Here is a 26,334-nt window from a genome sequence, read left to right as displayed (position 1 = left end):
TTTCATCAACATTTATAATGAGTATTTCTGTAAATTGATGTGGCTCTCTGCAAAATCACCGGATGTTTTGGAACTTCTGAACGTAACGCGCCAATGTAAACTCAGATTTTTGGATATAAATATGAACTTTACCGAACAAAACATACATGTATTGTGTAACATGAAGTCCTATGAGTGTCATCTGATGAAAATCATCAAAGGTTAGTGATTCATTTTATCTATATTTCTGCTTTTTGTGAATCCTCTCTTTGGCTGGAAAAATGGCTGTGTTATTCTGTGAATAGGCACTCACCTAACATAATCGTTTGCTTTCGTCGTAAAGCCTTTTTGAAATCGGACACTGTGGCTGGATTTACAACAAGTGTATCTTTAAAACGGTGTAAAATACATGTATGTTTGAGGAATTTTAATTATGGGATTTCTTTTGTTTTGAATTTGGCGCCCTGCAGTTTCACTGGCTGTTGACGAGGTGGGACGCTACCGTCCCACGTACCCTAGAGAGGTTAACCAGCAGATTGGTGTTGAGAACAATACAGCGGAGGCAGCAGCGGGGTTAGGAGATGAAAAAACAGCCCTTGCCTCAATTGTCTATAAAAAGTGAGGAAACGTCAACGTAATTAGGTCTATAACAATTGCCTAACTATTAAATGTGGCTGGCTTTATAAAACATACATATATGGTGACTCGTTTCAGGAAACTAGGCGTATGTCAAGCATCACTACTTCACAGGAGAGCCAATTGAACGTAAACTTGAAAAAAAAACTCGAAATTCGTTTTTTGGCAGAAATGCCTTCTGGAACATGTGAACTTTCATGTGCCTTAAAAACAAACGTGTATGCCATCTGTAAATATGAATAAAATTGTTAAATTACGAGCCTAGGTGATTTAGCCACAGAAAAAGGTAGCAACCTTCCTGCTAGCCATGATTGGCTGAGATAATGAGTGGGCTGGACATGCCGAGAGATGAGTTCGGATTGGTCTGCCATGTAGTCGCTTCTGTCTATTTGAGCTGATCAGTATGTGTAGGTAATCCGGTTTAAAAAAAATATTTTTTGGCGTAGTAGAACTGCATAAGTGGACCGAGTTTTGAAATCAGTGGAATTAGAGTATAATAGCTAAAGAGATGGAGAAAACACCTGTCTCCGGATTAAATCTTCAAAATAAGGGCAACCACGGCATCCATGACAGAGGGAGAATGGTCCATCCATGTATAAGATAGTCTAGCTAGCTACATTTTCAGTTATTACACATTTCTAATTTTGTCAGAAAGTAGTTTTCATTTCAAGTTAAAGTGTACTGTTAGGTCAAGGAGGCTTAAACCTCCCCAATTTTAGAATGTACTACTGGGCAGCACAGTCGAGGTTTCTGGCTCAGAGGTTTGATAAGGGTCCCTCTCCCTCATGGTTGAACATTGAAAAGCTTGAGGTAAACGATGACACTGGGGCAGAATTGTTTTACAAATGGGACAGAAAATCTATTAAAACCATCACAGACAACCCTTTAATCATACATTCTGTCCTGACATGGTGCAAACTGCAAGAGCTGTTCGGACGAGGGGGATTCCTTTCCCCTAAAACCCCTTTATGGAACAATAGATTGATTCCTATGTTTTTCCAGAATAGTAACTTTAGACCATGGTCTGATAAGGGGATCACTCTTCTGGAACATTGTTACGAGGAGGGAGTTCTTATGTCTTTTGATCAGCTGAAACAGAAATACCACTTGCCTAACAGGGACTTCTTTAGCTACCTACAACTACGAAACTTTATTAGGGTGTCTCTCAAGGGACAATGGAACCTACCTAAGATGTCACCTATTGAACAACTCTGCCACGCAGACCTACCACTGTTCAAGACCATTTCCCGTGTTTACGATGCTCTTATGTCAGGACTAACACTGACCGGGCTAGATAAACCCCGACTTAGATGGGAAAAAGATCTGGGTATTGATCTTGATGAGGGTCTATGGAGTGACCTATGCAGGAATGGTGTTACATCCACACTGAACTCCAGATACAGACTGATCCAGTTTAATTTCCTCCATCAGCTCTATATCACCCCATCTAGACTGCACAAGTTCAACACTGATATCTCCTCCCTATGTTTTAGATGTGGCTCAGATGAAGGAACATTCCTCCATTCCACTTGGCAGTGTTCAAAACTACACGGTTTCTGGCAGGGGGTATGCGATACCATATCCTCAATTCATGGGGTTGCATTCCCTTTAGACCCGGAGGTCTGTCTACTGGGCAACTTTACTAACACCAATCTTAGGCAAAGCCATACTATAAAGCTAACAGAAATATTGCTAGCGATTGCCAAGAAATGTATTGCCTTGAAATGGAAATTGGATTCCCCCCTGCCAGTTGCAATGTGGCTATCAGAAGTTAATAGTTGTATCCCACTGGAGAAAATCACTTACCGCTTGAGGAATAAATTAAATACATTTTACAGAATTTGGCAACCTTTTATTGACTATATGGAGAATCTCCCCCCACATCACATTGAATGAATCTCTATATTATCCTTATATAATGTTTCACACGTAATGTATAATATGTAACCTACGGCAGGTGACCATATGATCCAATGTCTCATTATAATCTTTTTTTATTGTATGTTTGTTTGTATATATAATTATAATTTGTTTGATTTTTACTTTTTGTTACGCTCATCTGTTACTGTCACTTTGTCCTATTGTTGTCTAATATCTTTTCACGTTTGTCTTGAATGTTGTTAATTGGAAAATGCAAAAAAAAAAAATTCAAAAAAAAAAAAGTGTACTGTTAGCTAGCTAACGTTACGTGTATGAGTGTAGACAAAGAGCTCTTCACTAGATACCAAAACATTCAAAGGCCATTTTCTCAAAAGTGAGGATACAAGTTTATTAACTTTCAAAGCAGAATTACTTCCCCATTACTCCTCAACTGTAGTGTATGATCTACCATTTTCTAGAGTCTCTACTTTTATCCAATGTAAAAAACACAATTTCAAATTTTGCTACATAAGACCAAATCAAGCCGGTCGGGCACATAAACAGAAATAAGACATACTGCTTCTGTTGCCTATATAAGTGTTTGTTTAATAGCCTAATGATTCCGAAAGCACCAAGCCTCACGCAACCACAACATGTCGGATAAACAATCTCACAAATTAGGCTGTTTTTAATCTTTGCTATGCTGTAATTAAGGCTTCACACTTGTTTTTCTTCGTTTGAACAGCCTCTCTGGTATTACTTATAATGGATTTAGTGTTGTTTACACTGTTCCAAATTGTCAGGAAAATTACATTTATAATAATAATAACAAATTATTATTATTGATCTCCTTCTTATTGTTATTATTACTATAATGACCATCATTATAATAATAAGTAATGTCATCATCATTAGTAGGCTTAGTATAGCAGCCTTGTCTAACCACCGTTGAGCTGTAGGCTTAAGAGCGCATCCTGTTTAGTCTTAGTTAGGCCTATGTTTTAATACTTATATAGGCTACTGTATCATTCATTCGGTGCATTCATGTCATCACACAGAATACGAGTCATTCCTAATTTAAAAAACAATCAAGCATTTTAGTTGTAAAATAAAATAAAGCGTCCCTTGAATAATTAGCATAATAAATCGTTCCATTTCAGCAATTGTATTCACGAACGCATGCAGCAGTTTGTAGTGTTTGCTGTAAGAAAGGCGTTCCAAAAAATACACACAAAAAAAGAACCTTACAACAGACTCTCTGGTACGCTTAACATTTATTTTGGGTTGTTTACATTGTTCCAAACAGTCAGAAAAACAGTACCTGTTTGGCACACATAATACGCATGCAGAGCTTGGTCCTTACCACCCCTTCTTTATCTCCAGTATTTTCCACAATCAGTCAAATTTATTCCACCGATTTGACTTCCCCTTTAAAGCCTGAGCAACCAGTTCCCGTTTCGAGTTCATTTGTCACGTTCTCTGCATCCATTTTGCGGTCACATGTGTTATGGTGTTTGGTGTTTGTTATAACTCATTTATTGGTGTGTTTATGATATGCTATAGGTCAGGCCTTATTGGTCACATGCGATGCATACATGCGATGCATACATGTGTCACGTAAAGAGTTAAGGGAAGAGGGAATGTTTTTCCTGAACTAATTAGGGATTTCGGTAACAGAACTTTTCAGTCAGAAACGGATAATTATGTTGCAGCTTCAGCAACACACAGACAGCGCGATAAACACTGCTGATGTTCTGTGGTGGTCGCTGTAACAGGGAGGAGAGAGAGAGACAATGGGTGTTACTCACAGTCACTCGCTGTCATTTTTCTTTTTCCACAGCCCGGCACAATCAAATGAATTGCAGTCGGGCTCCTTCTAGTCATTTGTGTGTCTTATTTAATAATTCAGTGCACTTAAAGCATCAGACAAGTTCAGTGCATGTAGTTGATTAAAACACATAGGATTTGTCTATATATGGAAAAATACACATTAAAGATTTTCGACTCACGGGTGACCACAATTATTATTTTTCTTTTTTTGTCGGGGACAGATCTAGATTCAAGTCATATTTACAGTTTTACTGCACAATTTGAATTGTTCTTCAAATTCTGTATTTTATGGTCTCTGCTGCTATAAGGAAACAAATGTGTTACTTTGTCATTTGTTTATTGTGGCAAAAACCTAAGAAAAAGGTTGTGTTCTGACAAGTAAACATGGATTCCCTGTTGAGAAACAATATAGAATTGCAGGAAAATGTATTTTAAAATGTACAGGGGGAGGATCCCCGGACCCCCCGCTAGATTGTGCACCACCATTTTTATACAAAGTCAAGCTCCCATGAATAGACATACAGGTATGATTGAAGAACGAAGCAGGTGTTAAACATGGGCTTTGCTACACAGAAAACAACAGTTGACTACTCCATTGAATTGAATCAGTAGGCCTATTTCAATATCTTTAATAATGCCATATACAGAGCCCTCCACAATTATTGGGACAGTGAAGCATTTTTTTTATTATTTTGGCTCTCTGCTCCAAAAGTCTGGATTTGAAATCAAACAATGAGTAGGAGGTTAAAGTGCAGACTTTCCACTTTAATTGAGGGTATTTTCATCCATATTCAGTGGACAGTTTAGAAATTACAGCACTTTTTGTACATAGCCCCCCCAAAATTTTACGGGACCAAAAGTATTGGTTTGATTTATGTATGATTTATGAATAGCAAAGGAGTTTTCTAGCCCATTTCCTGCAATTCTATACTTTTTGTCATGTCTAATGTGTATTCATGTCATATTTGAGTGATTCAAACATTACAACAATCTATGGGCTAAAAAACCTAGCTAAAAAATGTTGGCTGACATCGCCTATTTGATCTGGACATTTCTTACAAGTTATAAATATCTCTCCAATGACAACACAGCAATGAAACAAACGAAGCTAAAAATAGCTCATATTCTTTTATCCCCCCATTAAGTAATGCCATCCACCATCCACCCCCCAGAACATCCAACCACCAGAACCCATTAAACCAGACAGGGGGTCCCTGGACACTGACGTTCACTTTTGCTGCTCCTCTGCACAGCTTCCTCAATAGGAAGAATGTAACTGGAGAAGCACCATAGAGCTGAGATAGCAGGAACCTGAGCATGTGTGAAAAGACACCATGATATTCTTTTAACAGGAACAACTCAGTACCATTCCCTGGTGAGCATCCTGGGGAGGGAAGCAGTGGAGCGAGGACAGTGATTCCACATGTATCTCGTTTCTCTCCCCCCCCCCCTCTCCCTCCTGGGGAATGACAGGCGTGTTGTGGAGTCAATGAGATGTGACAAGCAGGAATTTAGTCTGTCGGATTTAATAAAGGTGACAGCTCTGAGATCAATACGGGACGTCTCTTTCTCCATAGGTATATGTGATTTAATAAAGGTGACAGCTCTGAGATCAATACGGGACGTCTCTTTCTCCATAGGTATATGTGATTTAATAAAGGTGACAGCTCTGAGATCAATACGGGACGTCTCTTTCTCCATAGGTATATGTGATTTAATAAAGGTGACAGCTCTGAGATCAATACGGGACGTCTCTTTCTCCATAGGTATATGTGATTTAATAAAGGTGACAGCTCTGAGATCAATACGGGACGTCTCTTTCTCCATAGGTATATGTGATTTAATAAAGGTGACAGCTCTGAGATCAATACGGGACGTCTCTTTCTCCATAGGTATATGTGATTTAATAAAGGTGACAGCTCTGAGATCAATACGGGACGTCTCTTTCTCCATAGGTATATGTGATTTAATAAAGGTGACAGCTCTGAGATCAATACGGGACGTCTCTTTCTCCATAGGTATATGTGATTTAATAAAGGTGACAGCTCTGAGATCAATACGGGACGTCTCTTTCTCCATAGGTATATGTGATTTAATAAAGGTGACAGCTCTGAGATCAATACGGGACGTCTCTTTCTCCATAGGTATATGTGATTTAATAAAGGTGACAGCTCTGAGATCAATACGGGACGTCTCTTTCTCCATAGGTATATGTGATTTAATAAAGGTGACAGCTCTGAGATCAATACGGGACGTCTCTTTCTCCATAGGTATATGTGATTTAATAAAGGTGACAGCTCTGAGATCAATACGGGACGTCTCTTTCTCCATAGGTATATGTGATTTAATAAAGGTGACAGCTCTGAGATCAATACGGGACGTCTCTTTCTCCATAGGTATATGTGATTTAATAAAGGTGACAGCTCTGAGATCAATACGGGACGTCTCTTTCTCCATAGGTATATGTGATTTAATAAAGGTGACAGCTCTGAGATCAATACGGGACGTCTCTTTCTCCATAGGTATATGTGTGTGTGTGTGAGAGGATGTGTGTTTCAAGTTTCACGTTTTTATTGTCACAAGCACTAGTACAGTGAAATGCCCTTCTTGCTTGCTCTTTCCCAACAATGCAGTAATCAATATCATAGTCAATGGGAGTGGGAGAGAGAGTGGGAGAGAGAGAGAGAGAGAGAGTGGGAGAGAGTGGGTGTGCGAGAGAGAGAGAGAGAGTGGGTGTGCGAGAGAGAGAGAGAGAGGGTGTGCGAGAGAGAGAGAGAGAGAGAGGGTGTGCGAGAAAGAGGGTGTGCGAGAAAGAGGGTGTGCGAGAAAGAGGGTGTGCGAGAAAGAGGGTGTGCGAGAAAGAGGGTGTGCGAGAAAGAGGGTGTGCGAGAAAGAGGGTAAGGGAGGGAGGGAGGGAGGGAGGGCAGAGGGAGGGAGGGAGGACAGAGGGTGTGCGAGGGAGGGAGGACAGAGGGTGTGCGAGGGAGGGAGGACAGAGGGTGTGCGAGGGAGGGAGGACAGAGGGTGTGCGAGGGAGGGAGGACAGAGGGTGTGCGAGCGAGAGAGAGAGGGAGAGATAAGAGAGGGTGTGGGAGGGAGGGTGTGGGAGTGAGTGAGGGAGAGGGTGTGGGAGGGATAGAGGGAGAGGGTAAGGGAGGGAGGGGGTGTGGGGGGGAGAGAGAGAGTGTGGGGGGAGAGAAAGAGAGGGTGTGGGGGGAGAGAAAGAGAGGGTGTGGGGGGAGAGAAAGAGAGGGTGTGGGAGGAGAGAAAGAGAGGGTGTGGGGGGAGAGAAAGAGAGGGTGTGGGAGGAGAGAAAGAGAAGGTGTGGGGGGAGAGAAGGAGAGGGTGTGGGGGAGAGAAAGAGAGGGTGTGGGGGGAGAGAAAGAGAGGGTGTGGGGGGAGAGAAAGAGAGGGTGTGGGGGGAGAGAAAGAGAGGGTGTGGGGGGAGAGAAAGAGAGGGTGTGGGGGGGAGAGAAAGAGAGGCTGTGGGGGGGAGAGAAAGAGAGGGTGTGGAGGGGAGAGAAAGAGAAGGTGTGGGGGGAGAGAAAGAGAGGGTGTGGAGGGAGAAAGAGAAGGTGTGGGGGGAGAAAGAGAGGGTGTGGGGGGAGAGAAAGAGAGGGTGTGGGGGGAGAGAAAGAGAGGGTGTGGGGGGAGAGAAAGAGAGGGTGTGGGGGGAGAGAAAGAGAGGGTGTGGGAGGAGAGAAAGAGAGGGTGTGGGAGGAGAGAAAGAGAGGGTGTGGGGGGAGAGAAAGAGAGGGTGTGGGAGGAGAGAAAGAGAAGGTGTGGGGGGAGAGAAAGAGAAGGTGTGGGGGGAGAGAAAGAGAGGGTGTGGGGGGAGAGAAAGAGAGGGTGTGGGGGGAGAGAAAGAGAGGGTGTGGGGGGAGAGAAAGAGAGGGTGTGTGGGGGGAGAGAAAGAGAGGGTGTGGGGGGGAGAGAAAGAGAGGCTGTGGGGGGGAGAGAAAGAGAGGCTGTGGGGGGGAGAGAAAGAGAGGCTGTGGGGGGGAGAGAAAGAGAAGGTGTGGGGGGAGAGAAAGAGAGGGTGTGGAGGGAGAAAGAGAAGGTGTGGGGGGAGAAAGAGAGGGTGTGGGGGGAGAGAAAGAGAGGGTGTGGGGGGAGAGAAAGAGAGGGTGTGGGGGGAGAGAAAGAGAGGGTGTGGGGGGAGAGAAAGAGAGGGTGTGGAGGGAGAGAAAGAGAGGGTGTGGGGGGAGAGAAAGAGAGGTTGTGGGGGGAGAGAAAGAGAGGTTGTGGGGGGAGAGAAAGAGAGGTTGTGGGGGAGAGAAAGAGAGGGTGTGGGGGAGAGAAAGAGAGGGTGTGGGGGGAGAAAGAGATGGTGTGGGGGGAGAAAGAGAGGGTGTGGGGGGAGAAAGAGAGGGTGTGGGGGGAGAGAAAGAGGGTGTGGAAGGAGAGAAAGAGGGTGTGGAAGGAGGGAGGCAGGGAGCGAGGGAGGGAGGGAGGGAGGACAGAGGGTGTGCGAGGGAGGTAGGACAGAGGGTGTGCGAGGGAGGGAGGACAGAGGGTGTGCGAGGGAGGGAGGACAGAGGGTGTGCGAGGGAGGGAGGACAGAGGGTGTGCGAGGGAGGGAGGACAGAGGGTGTGCGAGGGAGGGAGGACAGAGGGTGTGCGAGGGAGGGAGGACAGAGGGTGTGCAAGGGAGGGAGGACAGAGGGTGTGCGAGGGAGGGAGGACAGAGGGTGTGCGAGGGAGGGAGGACAGAGGGTGTGCGAGGGAGGGAGGACAGAGGGTGTGCGAGGGAGGGAGGACAGAGGGTGTGCGAGGGAGGGAGGACAGAGGGTGTGCGAGGGAGGGAGGACAGAGGGTGTGCGAGGGAGGGAGGACAGAGGGTGTGCGAGGGAGGGAGGACAGAGGGTGTGCGAGGGAGGGAGGACAGAGGGTGTGCGAGGGAGGGAGGACAGAGGGTGTGCGAGGGAGGGAGGACAGAGGGTGTGCGAGGGAGGGAGGACAGAGGGTGTGCGAGGGAGAGAGAGAGGGAGAGATAAGAGAGGGTGTGGGAGGGAGGGTGTGGGAGTGAGTGAGGGAGAGGGTGTGGGAGGGATAGAGGGAGAGGGTGTGGGAGGGATAGAGGGAGAGGGTAAGGGTAAGGGAGGACAGAGGGTGTGCGAGGGAGGGAGGACAGAGGGTGTGCGAGGGAGGGAGGACAGAGGGTGTGCGAGGGAGGGAGGACAGAGGGTGTGCGAGGGAGGGAGGACAGAGGGTGTGCGAGGGAGGGAGGACAGAGGGTGTGCGAGGGAGGGAGGACAGAGGGTGTGCGAGGGAGGGAGGACAGAGGGTGTGCGAGGGAGGGAGGACAGAGGGTGTGCGAGGGAGGGAGGACAGAGGGTGTGCGAGGGAGGGAGGACAGAGGGTGTGCGAGGGAGGGAGGACAGAGGGTGTGCGAGGGAGAGAGAGGGAGAGATAAGAGAGGGTGTGGGAGGGAGGGTGTGGGAGTGAGTGAGGGAGAGGGTGTGGGAGGGATAGAGGGAGAGGGTAAGGGTAAGGGAGGGAGGGAGAGGGTAAGGGAGGGAGGGAGAGGGTAAGGGAGGGAGGGAGAGGGTGTGGGGGGGAGAGAGAGAGTGTGGGGGGAGAGAAAGAGAGGGTGTGGGGGGAGAGAAAGAGAGGGTGTGGGGGGAGAGAAAGAGAGGGTGTGGGGGGGGGGAGAAAGAGAGGGTGTGGGGGGGAGAGAAAGAGAGGGTGTGGGGGGGAGAGAAAGAGAGGGTGTGGGGGGGAGAGAAAGAGAGGGTGTGGGGGGGAGAGAAAGAGAGGGTGTGGGGGGAGAGAAAGAGAAGGTGTGGAGGAGAGAAAGAGAGGGTGTGGAGGAGAGAAAGAGAGGGTGTGGGGGAGAGAAAGAGAGGGTGTGGGGGAGAGAAAGAGGGAGAAGGGCTGCTGAAACATTGATAAGAGGGAGTAGGACTGCTGAAACATTGATAAGAGGGAGTAGGCCTGCTGAAACATTGATAAGAGGGAGTAGGCCTGCTGAAACATTGATAAGAGGGAGTAGGCCTGCTGAAACATTGATAAGAGGGAGTAGGCCTGCTGAAACATTGATAAGAGGGAGTAGGCCTGCTGAAACATTGATAAGAGGGAGTAGGCCTGCTGAAACATTGATAAGAGGGAGTAGGCCTGCTGAAACATTGATAAGAGGGAGTAGGCCTGCTGAAACATTGATAAGAGGGAGTAGGACTGCTAAAACATTGATAAGAGGGGGTAGGCCTGCTGAAACATTGATAAGAGGGAGTAGGCCTGCTGAAACATTGATAAGAGGGAGTAGGCCTGCTGAAACATTGATAAGAGGGAGAAGGCCTGCTGAAACATTGATAAGAGGGAGAAGGCCTGCTGAAACATTGATAAGAGGGAGAAGGCCTGCTGAAACATTGATAAGAGGGAGTAGGCCTGCTGAAACATTGATAAGAGGGAGTAGGCCTGCTGAAACATTGATAAGAGGGAGTAGGCCTGCTGAAACATTGGGAGCATTTATAGCTGTAGCTATGTTAGTGAAGTTTGTGTTGTTTATGGTGAAAATGCTATTAAACCATTCTGATGTAGATAATTGTGTTTCCATCCCATAGTATGCCTGTAACTCAATGCACTGCTTTTTAAATGGAAAAATCTTTTAGGGCCAAATTTGAGCAAATTCAAAAATGGTGATTCATCGCAATTAACTAATGCCATCAAGTCAATTATTTGAATCGTTTGACAGCAGTACTCCAGATATGTTTACACACTGAGATGAACAGCCGTAGGATGCCGTTACACCCCAGGTGGAGCCAGTCCCATGGCTCGCTCTGCTCAGTGTTCATGGCCATGCATGCGAATAGGGACTGCAACCTTGGGAGTGAGATATGGCTACAATCAATAACGCAAGAGACAGAAAAACAGCAGCCAGGCAGGCCCCAATGAATCCACTCTCTCTCGTTCCCTCGCGCTCCAGACAAACATAAATCTAAGGTCCTGTTTATTCATGGCTACAGCATGGCTACAGAACAGGACACACCATGCTGATCAGAGACAGATGTGTGTGTGTGTGTGTGTGTGTGTGTGTGTCTCTCTCTTAGGGGAAAGGTAATGACCTTTTCAGTGTATAATACACTGGGTAGAGAAAATGCACTACTCCAACCACGGCTGTCCCAACATTCAGCTGCCAGGGTTTGACATGAAACAGCCCACGGAGATAAAAATCACCTTTGACCCTATAGTGTTTTACCAGAAGAGGGAACACCAATGTATTGACAGGGAGGGAGAAATGGCCGTCTAAATAAAGATTATGCAGCGTTGTCATGCATGTCATTGCCGGCCAGAAACGTGCTGCGGGAGCTGACGGGATGCGGTTCATGAAGAATGAGTTCTGTCTGAAGCATGTGAAAGAGTTACCAGACACGAGGAAATTACAATCTACTATGTCTGGGACGTAGTAGGTTGTAAACGATTTTCTTCTGCCTTACATGACCACACAGACAGAGGGTTGTTGCTGGTGTCAGGTCTGTAAATGTGGCCTCTTCAGGTATAGTCCATCAGAATAAATGGGCTCTGACACACGCCAGCGGGGGCTGAGCCTCCCAGCCAAAGGAATTTCCGGACAGCTACTTAGACCAACACGTGGAATGACTTTCCCTATTTTTCTTATTCAGTTTCTCTCTCACTCTCTATCCTGAGTAAAGAGGACAGACACATTTGCGTTGAAGAGGAGAAGGGATTGAGGGGGAGGGGAAGAAGGGAAAGAGGGAGAGGGAGGGAAGAGGAGAGAGCTTGGCCTTATTTCAAGTATTGGTAGCTGCAGCCCAATACGGTGAACGAAGTATGGGCGAGTGGGTGTATGGAAAGCGAATCAGCTAATTGAGCACATTTGTTGCCACTGAAGACTTTTGGCTGCAGAACGGGTCGATAAGCCGGTGCGAATGACTAGTGCACCAGTGTTGTACCGATGTGCCTGCCTGAGGTGCTTCCCACTGGGCAGCTGTATCACGGTGTCGCGACCGGGAGACCCATGAGGCGGCGCACAATTGGCCCAGCGTCGTCCGGGTTAGGGGAGGGTTTGGCTGGCCTGGATGTCCTTGTCCCATTGAGCTCTTGCGACTCATGTGGTGGGCCGGGCGCAATGTATGTTGACACGGTCGCCAGGTGTACTGTGTTTCCTCCGACACATTGGTGCGGCTGGCTTCCGGGTTAAGCGGTGGGACAAGACTAACTACCAATTGGATATCACGAAAAAGTACAAAAATGTGTCCATTTTAAAACAGAAATTGTACAACTATTTGTGTAAAAAAGTGAAATACGATTCAGACATCCTCTGGATTTGAAACAGATGTCCGTGGTATAATTTTAAAAAAAGAAGTTTTTTTTAACACAGCTCAATCGAAACCATCTAACATAGAACAGAGTGCTTTAGACACACCCACTACTTTCCTTTAGACACACCCACACTCTGGTCGCCATATTGGGCTGCAGCTACCCCCTTCTCCCTTATTGGTTAGTTACAGAGGTGGCTGATTCAACAAGAGCTTACAAAAACGTTCAATCCCTGAACACAGCTAGGATCTAACATTGACGTCATACAGTAGAACTGTACATTTTCATACGGTAACACTAAAGAAACAAACCATTCACAATGAGGCTGTAAATCTGAGTAAGATCCTAAAGTATTTTCAACCACTAACTGACAATAGGCCTGTGAACGGGCTTGAAGAGCCCACCGGGAATGACAATAACATAGGGGTCAGAAAGGCCTTCCGCTCAAACGGACAGGGAGACAATATTTGGACAAAAACCATGGTAGCCCGAGTTAGGTTCATATGATTTCTAAGGCTTGCTTGTCCTTAATTAATAGCTTTGCAATGGATAGCTACAAATGTGTGTTCTCATTTTAGAATGGAAAACTATGATGTAGCCTACGTGCCCTAGTCTGTACTATCCGGTTTCATTCATTAAGGCATTTAACGGAAAACGCTTTTTGAAACGGTTTGCAGCGGAAAATAGTGGTTCTCATTGAACATGTCCATTAGAAGCCGAATGAACACGACCCAGGTGTCTTCATTAGTTGGAATGGACATGTGGATGAACGTGTACGACTGAAAGATGGTGTGCTAGTAAAGATATGTAATGAGAACTATGGCCTACATTTCCACCCTGGAGCTCTTGTATACATTCTGTCTACAGACTGATGATAAATGGCCATTATTATGATTAGGCTACTAATGTGTCTGTTTATTATTACCATGGAAACTAAACGGGTTTGGAAGTTTGGAGAATGTCACTTGTGGACTTAAGTGGGGGGGGGTTGAAAGAGTTGCTGCCCGCACTGTCTGCCTGAGAAACGACCGGTTTCTGGACTTCTACTCAGGCCACCTGAACCTTTTGTAGTCCACTGAGGGGGTGAGTCAGTGTGTTTGATTTGGAACAGAGCAACTTCATCGCACCCCACCCCCCCCGTCTGAGACCGGGTCCAACAGACCAGATGGAAGAGCAGGCAGACATCTAGATTTTTTTTTGGGGGGGGGGGGGGGGGACTTTGTCTGAAAAGTACAGTATATAGTTCCCTGGCCTGCTTGTGTCTGAGGCTGGTGTGAGTGAGGCCTATCATATGAACACATGGTGAAGTAATGTAAAAAGCAGGGACACCAGAGATGGTATTATTAAGCTAGTCTGGAAAGTCTGAAGTTGTATAGACCAAATCTGACATCGAAACAATCATTCATCCTCCTCATTCCAGTTTGGAGTTCAAGAGGGAACCGATTGAGAACTCTCCAAAAAGTAGCTAAATATTCTTGGTATACTTGAGTGGCCAACCCATAGAATTAGGAGTTCTTTCGAATTCGAGTTCTTTCTGACCCCAAAAAATGATAGAGCCCTCATCACATCACCCGAGGTGGTCCAGAAGAGCCCGCCAGGGGCCTGGAAGGGGGGTGCTGCTGCCAGCGTGTGACCCAGGTCCCATGGGGAGATGGTGATGCAAAAATCATTTGAATATCAATAGACACCCACATCTCTGGAGTCCAGTTCCCTGCCCCTTTAAGGTCATTCCATTTAGCAGGCTGAGTTTAAGAAAGTTTATGCTTTTCCCATGATGTTCACATCTGGTATGTCATTACATCATAGGCTTACGAGGGTGCCTGTTTGAAGGGTACTCACCGTCCTCGCTGGTATGTGTCTCTGTCCCTCCCTCGTTGTCCACCTCCTCAATGGCCCCATGCTCACTGTAGGGACTCTCACTGTGGGGGGGGGCGGGATCAGAGGTCAGGGTTTATAGGTTAGGGTCAGGGTCCGGCTACCATGGATACAACCGTACCAGCTACTCAATTTCATTTCAGCCTATGGGTGTATCTTAATAGTGTGAAGTGGATTCCCGTCCTCGTCTCCTTTCCTTCTTCGGGCAATGATGTGACACTGGACTGGATTGGTGAAAGCAAATACCTGGTAAGTGGTACACCCTCATATAGATCTCGTTCGTCTAATACTTTTAGTGTAGATGAAGGGGAGCAGGCAAGCAGTGGACTTTATACGGCTGAGATGCATCTACAGCCAAATTAAGAGGCAGCCACAAATCGAGGGCATCGTCAGTATTCCCATGACACAGCCTGGGTTTGAATGATCTGTTTTCAGGCGTTGTCCCCGGGAACCCTGGGGCATGAACCTGGCACTAACGCCCCTTACATCTTCCACAGATTACCCCCGGCTGGCACTTAGCGCCATTTCCCAGGGTAACACACCACCACCACCCGCCTCGCATCACCCACTGGGGTAGGAGGGAGGGAGAAAGCGAAGACAGAAAATCTCCACGGGTTTGATGTGCCTCGGTCAGGGACGGCGTCCTGACGGCTGTGACGGGTGATTAGCTCTGGCGGAGCTAACGCTAACACTCCGCCAAGGAACAGAGAGAGAGAGAGACAGAGGTAGAGAAACAGAGAGAGAGACAGAGAAACGGAGAGAGAGACAGAGAGAGAGCCGTGCTCTTCAGAGGAAGCAAGTGATAGGCTGTCATCCTCACAGCTGAGGAGCTAGCTGGCCCAGAGTCTTGACTCTGGTCTGTTTTAATGTACTGTACTTCTATGTGCTGCACTTTAGGTTAGAGTTTCCTTACTAACCTCGTCAAGGCCGATATGTAAAGCTAAGGAGTTGGCAATACAGCACTAACAGATCTGGGACAAGGCTAGTGCTCTTCGGGGGTAGATAACCTCTCGCTGCTCAACTGTGGAGCTAGTTGGCTTGGGAACTTTACTCTGCTCTGTTTTAACATAGTTCTACATGCTCCACTACTTGACATTATAATGATGACGGTTTCCTTGCCAAGTGACTTGTCTCCTTTCCTCTACCCTGATGAAGGGTCTTTACGGTGATCGTTTAGTCTGTCTCACCTCGTCGAGGCAGATATCTAAAGATTCAAAATCTCGAACGCAGGAAAATAAGCTCTCCCCCTTGTCATATTTTCTCACCAAAGACACCTCATCAGTTAGCCTAATTAGCTGCATTAACTCTCGCTCATGATGTATTGAGACAGCTGTGGCCCTTGGACGGACTCCACACCGCGTGCATACATACCTGCAGCATGGAGCATTATGTCCCTTATGAAGGGGTCATTTGGCTGCGAGCCCGGAGTTAGACTACAATCACAGGACGGGAATGAGAAAAACACCCACGACTTTGTGAAGAGCTCCCCGGCCAACACCTCACCTTGCACATCTGTGAAGCTCGTCAAAATCACATCATCGCAAGTTGCCCGTATCGAGAATCACTAATGAATGACCCCTGACCCCATAAACGGGTGACCCTGCTCACTCAATCATCTCACAGGGTCCCACAGGTCAGGGAACTTGTGGAATATCAGGGAAAAGTTGATTTCAGACAGGGAAAGCCAGGTAATTTAACACATTTCATTGAAAGTCATGGAATTCTTAGTGTCGAACAGTGGGAACCCGGACCTGACCAGTAGTCTCCGCCGGCTATGCACTTCACATAAACGGGCTCATCCAGGTCCATTCTAGTAGTTATATTTCAAAGCTCAGGTCTATGTTCTAGTAATTACATTTCTATGTTCAGCTCACCAGTAGTCTCCCCCGGCCATGCACTTCTCGTATACGGGACCGTCCAGCTCCTTGGCGTCGGGGAAGATGGTCTCGTGGTGGATGATGACGGTCTTGATGATCTCGTTGACGTGCGCCTGGCACGACACCTGGTCCTCGATGTTGGGCGTGGGCATGAGGGTGGGGCCGAAGCAGATGGCCAGGTTATAGGGGTCCATCATGTTCTCATCACTGTACTGTGACAGGCTGTGGGGGGGAAAAATAGAGAGATACAGGGTTTACACACAACAATCGACTTTACGTTAAGATAAGTTGGCGTAATCTCTTCAACAAAATAGTGGATCAACTTTGCCCTTCACAAAACACAGCATTTTCATTTGTTTGTGTACAAACAGGAATGAGTTCAGCGTGGTACAGCTGTATTTTCATTAGTTTGTGTACAAACAGGAATGAGTTCAGCGTGGTACAGCTGTATTTTCATTAGTTTGTGTACAAACAGGAATGAGTTCAGCGTGGTACAGCTGTATTTTCAGCCGAGGCACCAGACAGCCTGCGTATCCTCTCACTGTCTGGGTAGTGATCGATTCTCAAACCTTGTAATAACCTAACAGAGTTCACGCCGTCATGATGCTCCTCTCTGTATCACCTAAACAGTAAATAAACAATGACAGCCTTTCAGGTAGAGTAAATTACTCAGGAATACATCTCTCCAGTCACTTCTTATTACTGGACACGTCTAACTTAACACGTGCTCATCATTGTCTCTCCCTCTCTCTGCATACAGTAACAAACCAGAGTGTACTGTACACTGATCTTAAAAGGTTAAAGTTTAGGGCTATTTGGTGATTGACTAACATGTCCCCCATACAGTAGTACAGTCAATGTGTGTTTTGTACTTACTAATGGTATATCAAATAAGCCTGGGTCATATTATTCATTATGGCACACAATGGAAAACAAACATTTGGAGTTTCCTATTGGACAAGTCCCTTTCAGTCCATTTTCTTCCATTTGATGCCTAATGAATATGACCCTGGACTGGTTGTTGAGGACTTACTGGTTGTTGAGGACTTACTGGTTGAGAAAGGCGAAGAGGTAGCGCATCACGATGAGGACAGACCTGGGCACGGCGGTCAGGAGGATCTTACGGATGTACAGGGATCTTTCATACAGGTTCTCTATTCCTGAGAGAGCGAGCGAGCGGGAGAGAGAGAGGGAGAGATGTATTAAATCATTCACTATTGCACATCATGTAAATCTTGGAAATACAGACCGGAGCCATTTAGGCTACAATGATTTAGATTCAGGTTGAACAGTTTTTAGCTTGATCTATATTTCTTATTAGTATGCATGAAGCTATTTAAAATACATGTATCCGAGGTGGTGTGTGTGTGTGTGTGTCACACACGCTAACGTATCAGCCATTAAGCTGATTAAAGTCTTCCTGTCACAGTGAATCGGGTGACATTCAGGGACAATCTCTGTCTGTGCGTCGTCCCTGATCTTCTCTAAAATGTGCCTGACATGCCACTTTGCAGGGCTGCATATTTAATGGCGGATATCCATCTGAATGTGCCCACTCACTCATTGATACCCAGTGTGCCTGCAGCTGTAAGCAGCATATTAAGGGCGAGGCCATTAGGATAAGGCCCAACTCTCTATAGCAGGGGGCCGGAACACAATTATAATCATTTGTGCACTGCGTATTTGAAAATAACAATAATTTCATACCTTGATTACATTGAGACACGATCACATGTCTCTTTATTTGGGGGGGGGGGGATACTTGGGAACAGATTTTCTAAATTATTCCTGGTCTTTTTTCTTTTTTTAAACCAAAAACTAAAATACAACCCCCCCCAATTAAATCACATGTGGGCTGGATTTGGCACACCTGTTGCCGGCCCCTGCTCTATAGCCTGGTTGAACCAGATTGAATGCTACGCTCAATGGTGAGCGCCACATTCACTCCGGTTTAATCAGGCTACAATCTCATGGGCCCTCACAAAGACTTACTAACCATAGATGAAGCTCCGAGCAGCTCCAAATACCAGTAAGGATACTCACACTGTTCTTAAAACCGTTATAAATATCATTGAGGACAATTCCACAGTTATAAATCACACTGGAATAAATGCTGCCGCTTCCAGTTCTGTTGCTGCCCTAAATATCACAAGAAAGTGACACTCTAACAGATGGGAAAGGGAGCGTGCGCGCACGTGCATGCGTGCCTACTTTAGTTTAAAAAAGCACTGATTGTAAGTGCTTGGGCAAGAGTGTCTACTAAAGGACTAAAGTACAAATGTACCTCGCACTGTTTCTCTACCTCTTCGTATCTCTCTCTGTTATCATCTCCCTCTCAATTCTCTCTTGTCAGCGAGAGGAAAAAAAATGTAAATAAACTCTACCGTATTGATCCATTTGTTGTCACTGCTGCAATAATTATGACAAAGCATCTCACAAAACTTTAGTCTTGTGTCAGAACGATCATACAAAGCGTTGCGCGCTGCTCAATTACGCTTTAACTCGCCCATCTCCTCTGTTCCAAAGCAGCCCATTTCATGTTTTTCCATTGGCCACGACGATGGCTTCCTGAAATAGCGCTGTCACCGTGAAACGAGTTTGGGCCATCTGGGAGATGGGCTTTAGGGAATACTTGTGATGTTATTCATCTTACGTGAGTTCTCTTCTGCATGGTTCCTGAACACTTCAGAAGGATGCTATTTAAAGAAGTCACATCCCCCCCCTCCCTCTTTCCTCACGATCACCCCACCTCACTCGCTGTGGAAGACAGTAGACAGACAAGGCAGAAACTTGCAACTATACAACCTCATGTACAGACACGTGTGTTTGTCCAAAAGCCAGTAAGGCATCCATTTAAAGTAAACTTGACACTGTGCTGGATACAGGGTTTTATTCATATGGAGACTGCTGGCTGGGCACGAGGCCCACTCTCCAAGCGCTGGTATGTTAGGCCTTAGAGAATGTAAACAACAGGGAATCCCCATCCCTCACAAGTGTAAGCCAATGCCATATCTCGCTCGCTCGCTCACACACACACACACACACACACACACACACACACACACACACACACACACAGACACAGACACAGACACCACCGCCGCACCAAAGGCATTACAGCACACGTCGAGTACAGTACATGTGACTCACACTAGCCAGTTTATTGTTCTTGAACAACAGTGGCTACTCCACTAGTCCACCCTCAAAGCACCCACATGACATCTTATAAGGTCAGAGCGAATCCCACAAAGGGCTGACTGAACTACGTCAGACCGTGTCACACTGCCGTTACGGTAAGAGAACAATACGGCCGTCTGTGTGAGAGAAGCGAAGTCACCACTGTTTGGTTTGATGTAAACACTACTGTACTTCTGCCTTTCTACATTTCATCACCCAACACCAGGCTGTACGGTGAGCTTCGTGTCCCAGCTCATCCCATGAATGCTCCAGTCAGCGCAGAAGACCGAACAACACAAAGTGGTACTATTCACACCCGGGCACAAAGACGGGGTAACACAGCAGCATGCTATTGACGAAAACAGCCCAGACGAGCAAGTAACTATAATGTCTAGTCCCAAGGCTGTTTGTGATGATTTCCCCAAAGTGGGACATTACGAGTTGGCCTGCAAAGAGCATGTGAATACGGTCTAACTAATGACGCCGTTTCATCTGCTACACGTCCCATCAATGCCATGAACAAGGCCACTTAGGACCTACATGGCTCATAGAACGCCCCTGGTCTGGCTGACACACAATGAGTCACAATGCACTCCCATTGAATATCAACACACTACGTTGAACATCATATGTATACCCATAATGTGTGTGTGTGTGTCTCAGTTTGAGTGTGTATTATACTGTAGTACACCCAGCTGTGTGGAGACGACTGGTAACTAAAGCTACTTACTGATACTGGAGAGGAGGTCGTTAAATCTTTCCTTGGGCAAGAGGGACTTTTCCAGGCCCCGAAAGTAGAGTTTGAGAACCCCGGCCACTGAGTTGATGTCGTGGTTGTTCTCGTCATCTGTCAACGGGTCGTTACCTGGGAGACCGATAAGTGTATGTGAGGGATATGTTGTATGCAGGCAATGATGTGATTTCCCCTCACTAGAAGGAAGTTAAACTTACACACTGGCAACGCCTCAGGACTACCTGGCCTGATGACTTCTTGCTGGCCCCAGTCCACCTGGTCGTGCTGCTGCTCCAGTTTCAACTGTTCTGCCTGCGGCTATGGAACCCTGACCTGTTCACCGGACATACTACCTTGTCCCGGACCTGCTGTTCTCAACCCTCTCTCTCTCTCCCTCGTCGCTCGCTCTCTTTACTGCACCTGCTGTCTCAACCTCTGAATGGTCAGCTATGAAAAGCCAACTGACATTTACTCCTGAGGTACTGACCTGTTGCACCGTCTACAAACACTGTGATTATTATTTGACCCTGCTAGTCATCTATGAATGTTTGAACATCTTGAAGAACGATTATGCTTTAATAATGGCCATGTACTGTTATAATCTCCACCCAGCAGAGCCAGAAGAGCACTGGCCACCGTGCTTCTACATCTGCATTGCTTGCTGTTTGGGGTTTCAGGCTGGGTTTCTGTATAAGCACTTTGTGACATCTGCTGATGTAAGAAGGGCTTTATAAATACATTTGATAAGTTCCTACCAGTGTAAACAAATTATTTTAAAATAGTACATGAAGTGGCAACTAGACCAAGTCAAAGTCTGTAGCTACAAAGTATTATATAATCAATTCAAGTCCACTCATATCCACTTATTTCAAATGTGTGAAGTGTCAATTGACTGTAACATGTTAATAACATCCCACCTCTCTCAAATGAGTTCTTGATGTCATTGATTTCCATCTGAGACCCGGACACACGGAATATTCCTTGATGTTGAAGGCCTGAAGAGAACAAAGAACAGAGCGAGAAAGAGAAAGAAAGAGAGGAGATAGAGATAGAGAGAGACACACACACACACATATTTAGTTCATGGTGACAGGCAGCCATTACAAAAAACACCAGTGCAAAAAGCCAGTTTAAATCCCAACTAAAAGGCCACATCCCGTTCCTCCAGCCCTTCACTTTTCCAATTAAAGATAATTAATGAGCGAGAGAGACCGCAATCTAGTCTCACTAAAGTGTCCTCCAGCCGGGATTTAATAAGGAGATAGGTCAGAGGTTAGTGCAGAGCTTAATTAGCCGATGTCTGCCCCGTCACAAGACGGCCGCCCAGTACTGTAAGACGTCGCCGGTGTCCGCAAAACGCGGAAAGAGGTCATTAGCGTCAAATGATTAAGCTGACATGTTCTGTAAGAGTTTTATTACAGTAATAGCCTAACTAACCTATTTCACAGCGTGTGTGAAGGAAGTGTGTGTGTGTGTGTGTTGCATCATTAGAGATGTTTAGAGAACTCAGGTGCCCAAAAGCCTGTTTTAGCATGGCCAGCACCACTGAGGACTTTCACCATTTTGAAGTAGTCAACTGGGTGGGACTTCCTATGGGTACAGGAATTCCATCCAGGTCATCAGGAGGGATCAGCCAATTCATTATACTCGTGAGCAAACATCTCATAATGGAGATGGCCTCAATGGAGCTTCCTGCGTGCTCACAGACGCCAATAAAAGGGACAGATACAATGTTGCGATCTCTCTACGGTTGCATCCCATTGGCTGTATGGATGGTTGCAGTAAACAAGATGGTATCTGCGTAGTCTTTCCCATGACTGACTAAAATGAAACGGATTCTAACACTGACACGGGAAGAATGGACCCACGCAAACAATGAACACTGAAATTGCCGGAATGTTACATTTGACCAAACTTGGAAAGGTCAAACATTGAACAGGTTGAACACAATTTAGGAGCTTTTAAAAAGAAAAAAATCTGCACCAAATAGCAATTTGACTGTTACACTTGGTTGGCCTGCAAATGGTGTGAAAATTTAAGAAAACCATAGCTGTTGCATTGCGAAATATTAGTAAATCATGGATGATCAACTCACCATACAGATTGATGAATCGAATACAGCTCTCAACCACGCGGGGGATAGCTTGTCCAGAGTCCTTCACAACAAGAGGAATGGCATGTCATTAGTGATAGATGGATCATCCTCAAACGCAATATATTATACAGACTTTACACACACATTTTTATCTACATGCATGTCCACCATTAGACTGATAATGATCGGTAACATTTTACTGAAGCCCCCCTTATGTATGCATTTATAAAGCCTTTATAACAACTATATAAGACATTATACCATCTGCCATAGGCATGAGAGGGACTACGGTAGTGTTACCAATGATCATATAGAAAGTTTACAGAGACAGACTGGAGTTTTGCAGCTGCAGAACCATTCACGCCACTCACAACGTCTCCATGATTTTAATAGATCACTAAATCTACAGTAGTGACTCACTGACCACAACGACAAGCCTGTGCAAGTGTTCCTCTTACCCAATACAACTCTACGGGGCTCCAGTGGTACAAAAAAATGGCCTCTTTATCGTGTTAAGTCAACACTTGAGCACACTTGGGAGTGATAAGTTATGTGAGGTTATGTAACGGCACTACTAACGCACTCCTATGGAGTGGAGAGTAAGAAAGGGAAAGAGGAGGAACTGTCCCTTTACAGCAGGGGTCCCCAATTACATTCATCCGTGGACAGATTCTTCCTTGACCGGATGGTCGGGGGACTTGAACGTAGTTATAAATAATTTGTACAGTGCAAATTGACCTCAAGAATCCCAAACAGATTTATTATTTGACAAAAATATAATAATTTAAATCCTTAATTACATTGGGATGAGTCTTTATTTATGCGTGGGAATAGTTGGGAACAGATTTTCTAAATTAAAATAACCTTGAGTTGATTTCCTGGTGATTTTACAAAAATATAAAACACAACATGTACAGCGTTGGTCCCATGTTTCATAAACTGAAATAAAAGAACAGACATTTTCCATATGCACAAAAAGCGAATTCCTCAACAGCAACAAAAATTGCACAAATATGTGAACATCCCTGTTAGTCAAAATGTGTCCTTTGCCAAGATAATCCATATATAATTCGTTAAACAGAATTACCATTATACAGCTGCATCTTGTGCTGCGGACAATAAAACGCCACTCTAAAATACGAAGCTGTCCGGGTGGCTGGTCTCAGACGAGCCCGCAGGTGAAGAAGTCAGATGTGGAGGTCCTGGGCTGGCGTGGTTACACGTGGTCTGCGGTTTTTAGGCCAGTTTGACGTACTGCCAAATTCTCTAAAACGACGTTGGAGGTAGCTGCCAATGGCACGCTCCCTCAAAACTTGAGACATCTGTGGCATTGTGTTGTGTGACAAAACTACACATTTTAGAGTGGCCTTTTATTGCCCCCAGCACAAAGTGCACCTGTGTAATGATCATGCTGTTTAATCAGCTTCTTGATATGCCACACCTGTCAGGTGGATGGATTATCTTGGCAAAGGAGAAATGCTCACTAACAGGGTTGTAAACAAATTTGTGCACAACATTTGAGAGAAATAAGCTAAATGTGCATTTGGAAAATTTTGGGGATCTTTTATTTCAGCTCATGAAATAATTTTACATGTTGCGTTTACATTTATATACACACATACATACATACACACACACAAGTTTGGACACACCTACTCATTCAAGGGTTTTTCTTTATTTTTACTTTTTTCTTCATTGTAGAATAATCAAAACTATGAAATAACACATGGAATCATGTAGTAACCAAAAAAAGTATTAACCAACTCAAAATATATTTTATATTTGAGATTCTTCAAAGTAGCCACTCTTTGCCTTGATGACAGCCTTGCACACTCTTGGCATTCTCTCAACCAGCTTCATGAGGAATACTTTTCCAACAGTCTTGAAGGAGTTCCCACATATGCTGAGCACTTGTTGGCTGCTTTTCCTTCACTCTGCAGTCCAACTCATCCCAAACCATCTCAATTGGGTTGAGGTCGGGTGAATGCGGAGACCAGGTCATCTGATGCAGAACTCCATCACTCTCCTTCTTGGTCAAATAGCCCTTACACAGCCTGGAGGTGTGCTTTGGGTCATTGTCCTGTTGAAAACCAAATTATACTACCACTACGCGCAAACCAGATGGGATGGCATATTGCTGCAGAAGGCTGTGGTAGCCATGCTGGTTAAGTGTGCCTTGAATTCTAAATAAATCACACAGTGTCACCAGCAAAACACCCCCACACCATCCCACCTCCTCCATGCTTCACGGTGGGAACCACACATGCGGAGATCATCAGTTCACCTACTCCGCGGCTCACAAAAACACAACAGCTGGAACCAAAAATCTCACATTTGGACTCATCAGACCTAAGGACAGATTTCCACTGGTCTAATGTCCATTGAAAGTGTCATCTTCTTATTGGTGTTCTTTAGTAGTGTTTCTTTGCAACAATTCGACCATGAAGGCCTGATTCACGCAGTTGATGCTGAGATGTGTCTGCTACTTGAACTCTAAAGCATTTATTTGGGCTGCAATCTGAGATGCAACTCTAATGAACTTATCCTCTGCAGCAGAGGTAACTCTGGGTCTCCCTTTCCTGTGGCGGCCCTCATGAGAGCCAGTTTCATCATAGCACTTGATGGTTTTTGTGACTGTACTTGAAGAAACTTTCAAAGTTCCTGAAATTTCCCGGATTGACTGACCTTCATGTCTTAAAGTAATGATGGCTTGTCGTTTCTCTTTGCTTATTTGAGGTGTTCTTGCCATAATATGGACTTGGTATTTTACCAAATAGGGCTATCTTCTGTATACCACCCCTACCTTGTCACAACACAACTGATTGGCTAAAACACATTGAGGAAAGAAATTCCACAAATTAACTTAAGGCACACCTGTTAATTGAAATGCATGTGTTATTTCATAGTTTTCATGTCTTTACTATTATTCTACATTGTAGAAAATAGTAAAGATAAAGAAACACCCTGGAATGTGTAGGTGTGTCCAAACCTTTGACTAGTACTGTACTATTTGTGTTTGCTCAGAAAGCGTAAGGGGCCAAACAAACGCACCGGGCACGGGCTGACCACTGGGGAACTCTGCATTACAGAAAACACATTCCTCCCTCCCTCAGTAGAAGGGTACAGATCTGCACTCCAGAGTAGCTTACACTTTGCAGAAGTACCAGCTGCCATCTCTCTGCTGGGGCAGAGGACTCTTACATGCTTCTAATAATGTTTTGGCTCTGTTTTCACCCCAGGGGATATACACATGGCCCCAAACACAGAAATCATGCCAGGATTCCAGGAATCACCGGCTACCAATGCTCTGTAGCGGAGATGGACAGGGCCTGGGCCACTACACTGCATGCTGATGTAATACAATCACATGATGTGAGGACTAAGCCAGATAGGTATTGGATTTCTCCCAACATATACTATCAACGTAGATGTTGGACGGTTTAAAATAAGTGTTGGGTATTCTAATAATTGTACAATGTAATCTGAGCCAAATTGTGAGAACGGTGTAGATGTGCAATTTATTGGGGACGGGCCAAGTTATACTTCAGTATCCAGCTCAACCGTGGGACACAGGGATATAGGAATTAGGATATCAATGAAATGACATCTATAGATGTGGGCAGTTCAGTCTTTCAGAGCAAACCTCCAGGGAGTTAGTATTGCACATCAACACACACAGGTCCAAGGTTTTCACAGACAGGAAGTGGCAGTGGTGTTAGGGGCAGGGCAGAAAGAGAGACAAACAGACAGGAGGGAAGTCAGTATAGACAGACAGGCAGCAGTAGGGGTCCCTTTAGACTCCAGGTTCTCCACTCTACCTGGTGTCTGGCGTGCGAGTTCCGTCGTCCGCGGCTACAAGGAAGAGTAAAAGGAAGCAGAGAGAGCAGGAGGAGAGAGAACGAGAGAACGAGAGAGAGAGAGAGAGAGAGAGAGAGAGAGAGAGAGAGAGAGAGAGAGAGAGAGAGAGAGAGAGAGAGGCGAAACCCAGATTA

The 26,334-nt window shown here is 45.5% G+C and overlaps 1 protein-coding gene across 3 annotated transcripts in view; it reads right to left on the bottom strand.

Moving 5' to 3' along the window:
• Positions 1 to 26,334, bottom strand: part of LOC139540195 (SLIT-ROBO Rho GTPase-activating protein 1) — a 160,456-nt gene that overhangs the window by 11,943 nt on the left and 122,179 nt on the right. For 2 of the 3 annotated variants that reach the window (XM_071343808.1, XM_071343809.1), the window contains exons 12-18: positions 26,161 to 26,194; positions 22,343 to 22,403; positions 21,165 to 21,242; positions 20,245 to 20,379; positions 17,389 to 17,497; positions 16,335 to 16,559; positions 14,425 to 14,504 (exon numbers count right to left, since the gene is read on the bottom strand). In XM_071343808.1, coding sequence (XP_071199909.1) covers positions 14,425 to 14,504; positions 16,335 to 16,559; positions 17,389 to 17,497; positions 20,245 to 20,379; positions 21,165 to 21,242; positions 22,343 to 22,403; positions 26,161 to 26,194 — 722 coding nt within the window. The remainder of the gene's footprint in view (positions 1 to 14,424; positions 14,505 to 16,334; positions 16,560 to 17,388; positions 17,498 to 20,244; positions 20,380 to 21,164; positions 21,243 to 22,342; positions 22,404 to 26,160; positions 26,195 to 26,334) is intronic. The other variant, XM_071343810.1, reaches the window with a different exon arrangement.

This window comes from Salvelinus alpinus, chromosome 15 (assembly GCF_045679555.1).
Source record: "Salvelinus alpinus chromosome 15, SLU_Salpinus.1, whole genome shotgun sequence".
Taxonomy (NCBI): Eukaryota; Metazoa; Chordata; class Actinopteri; order Salmoniformes; family Salmonidae; genus Salvelinus; species Salvelinus alpinus.
This window is presented reverse-complemented; position numbering and strand designations above follow the sequence as displayed.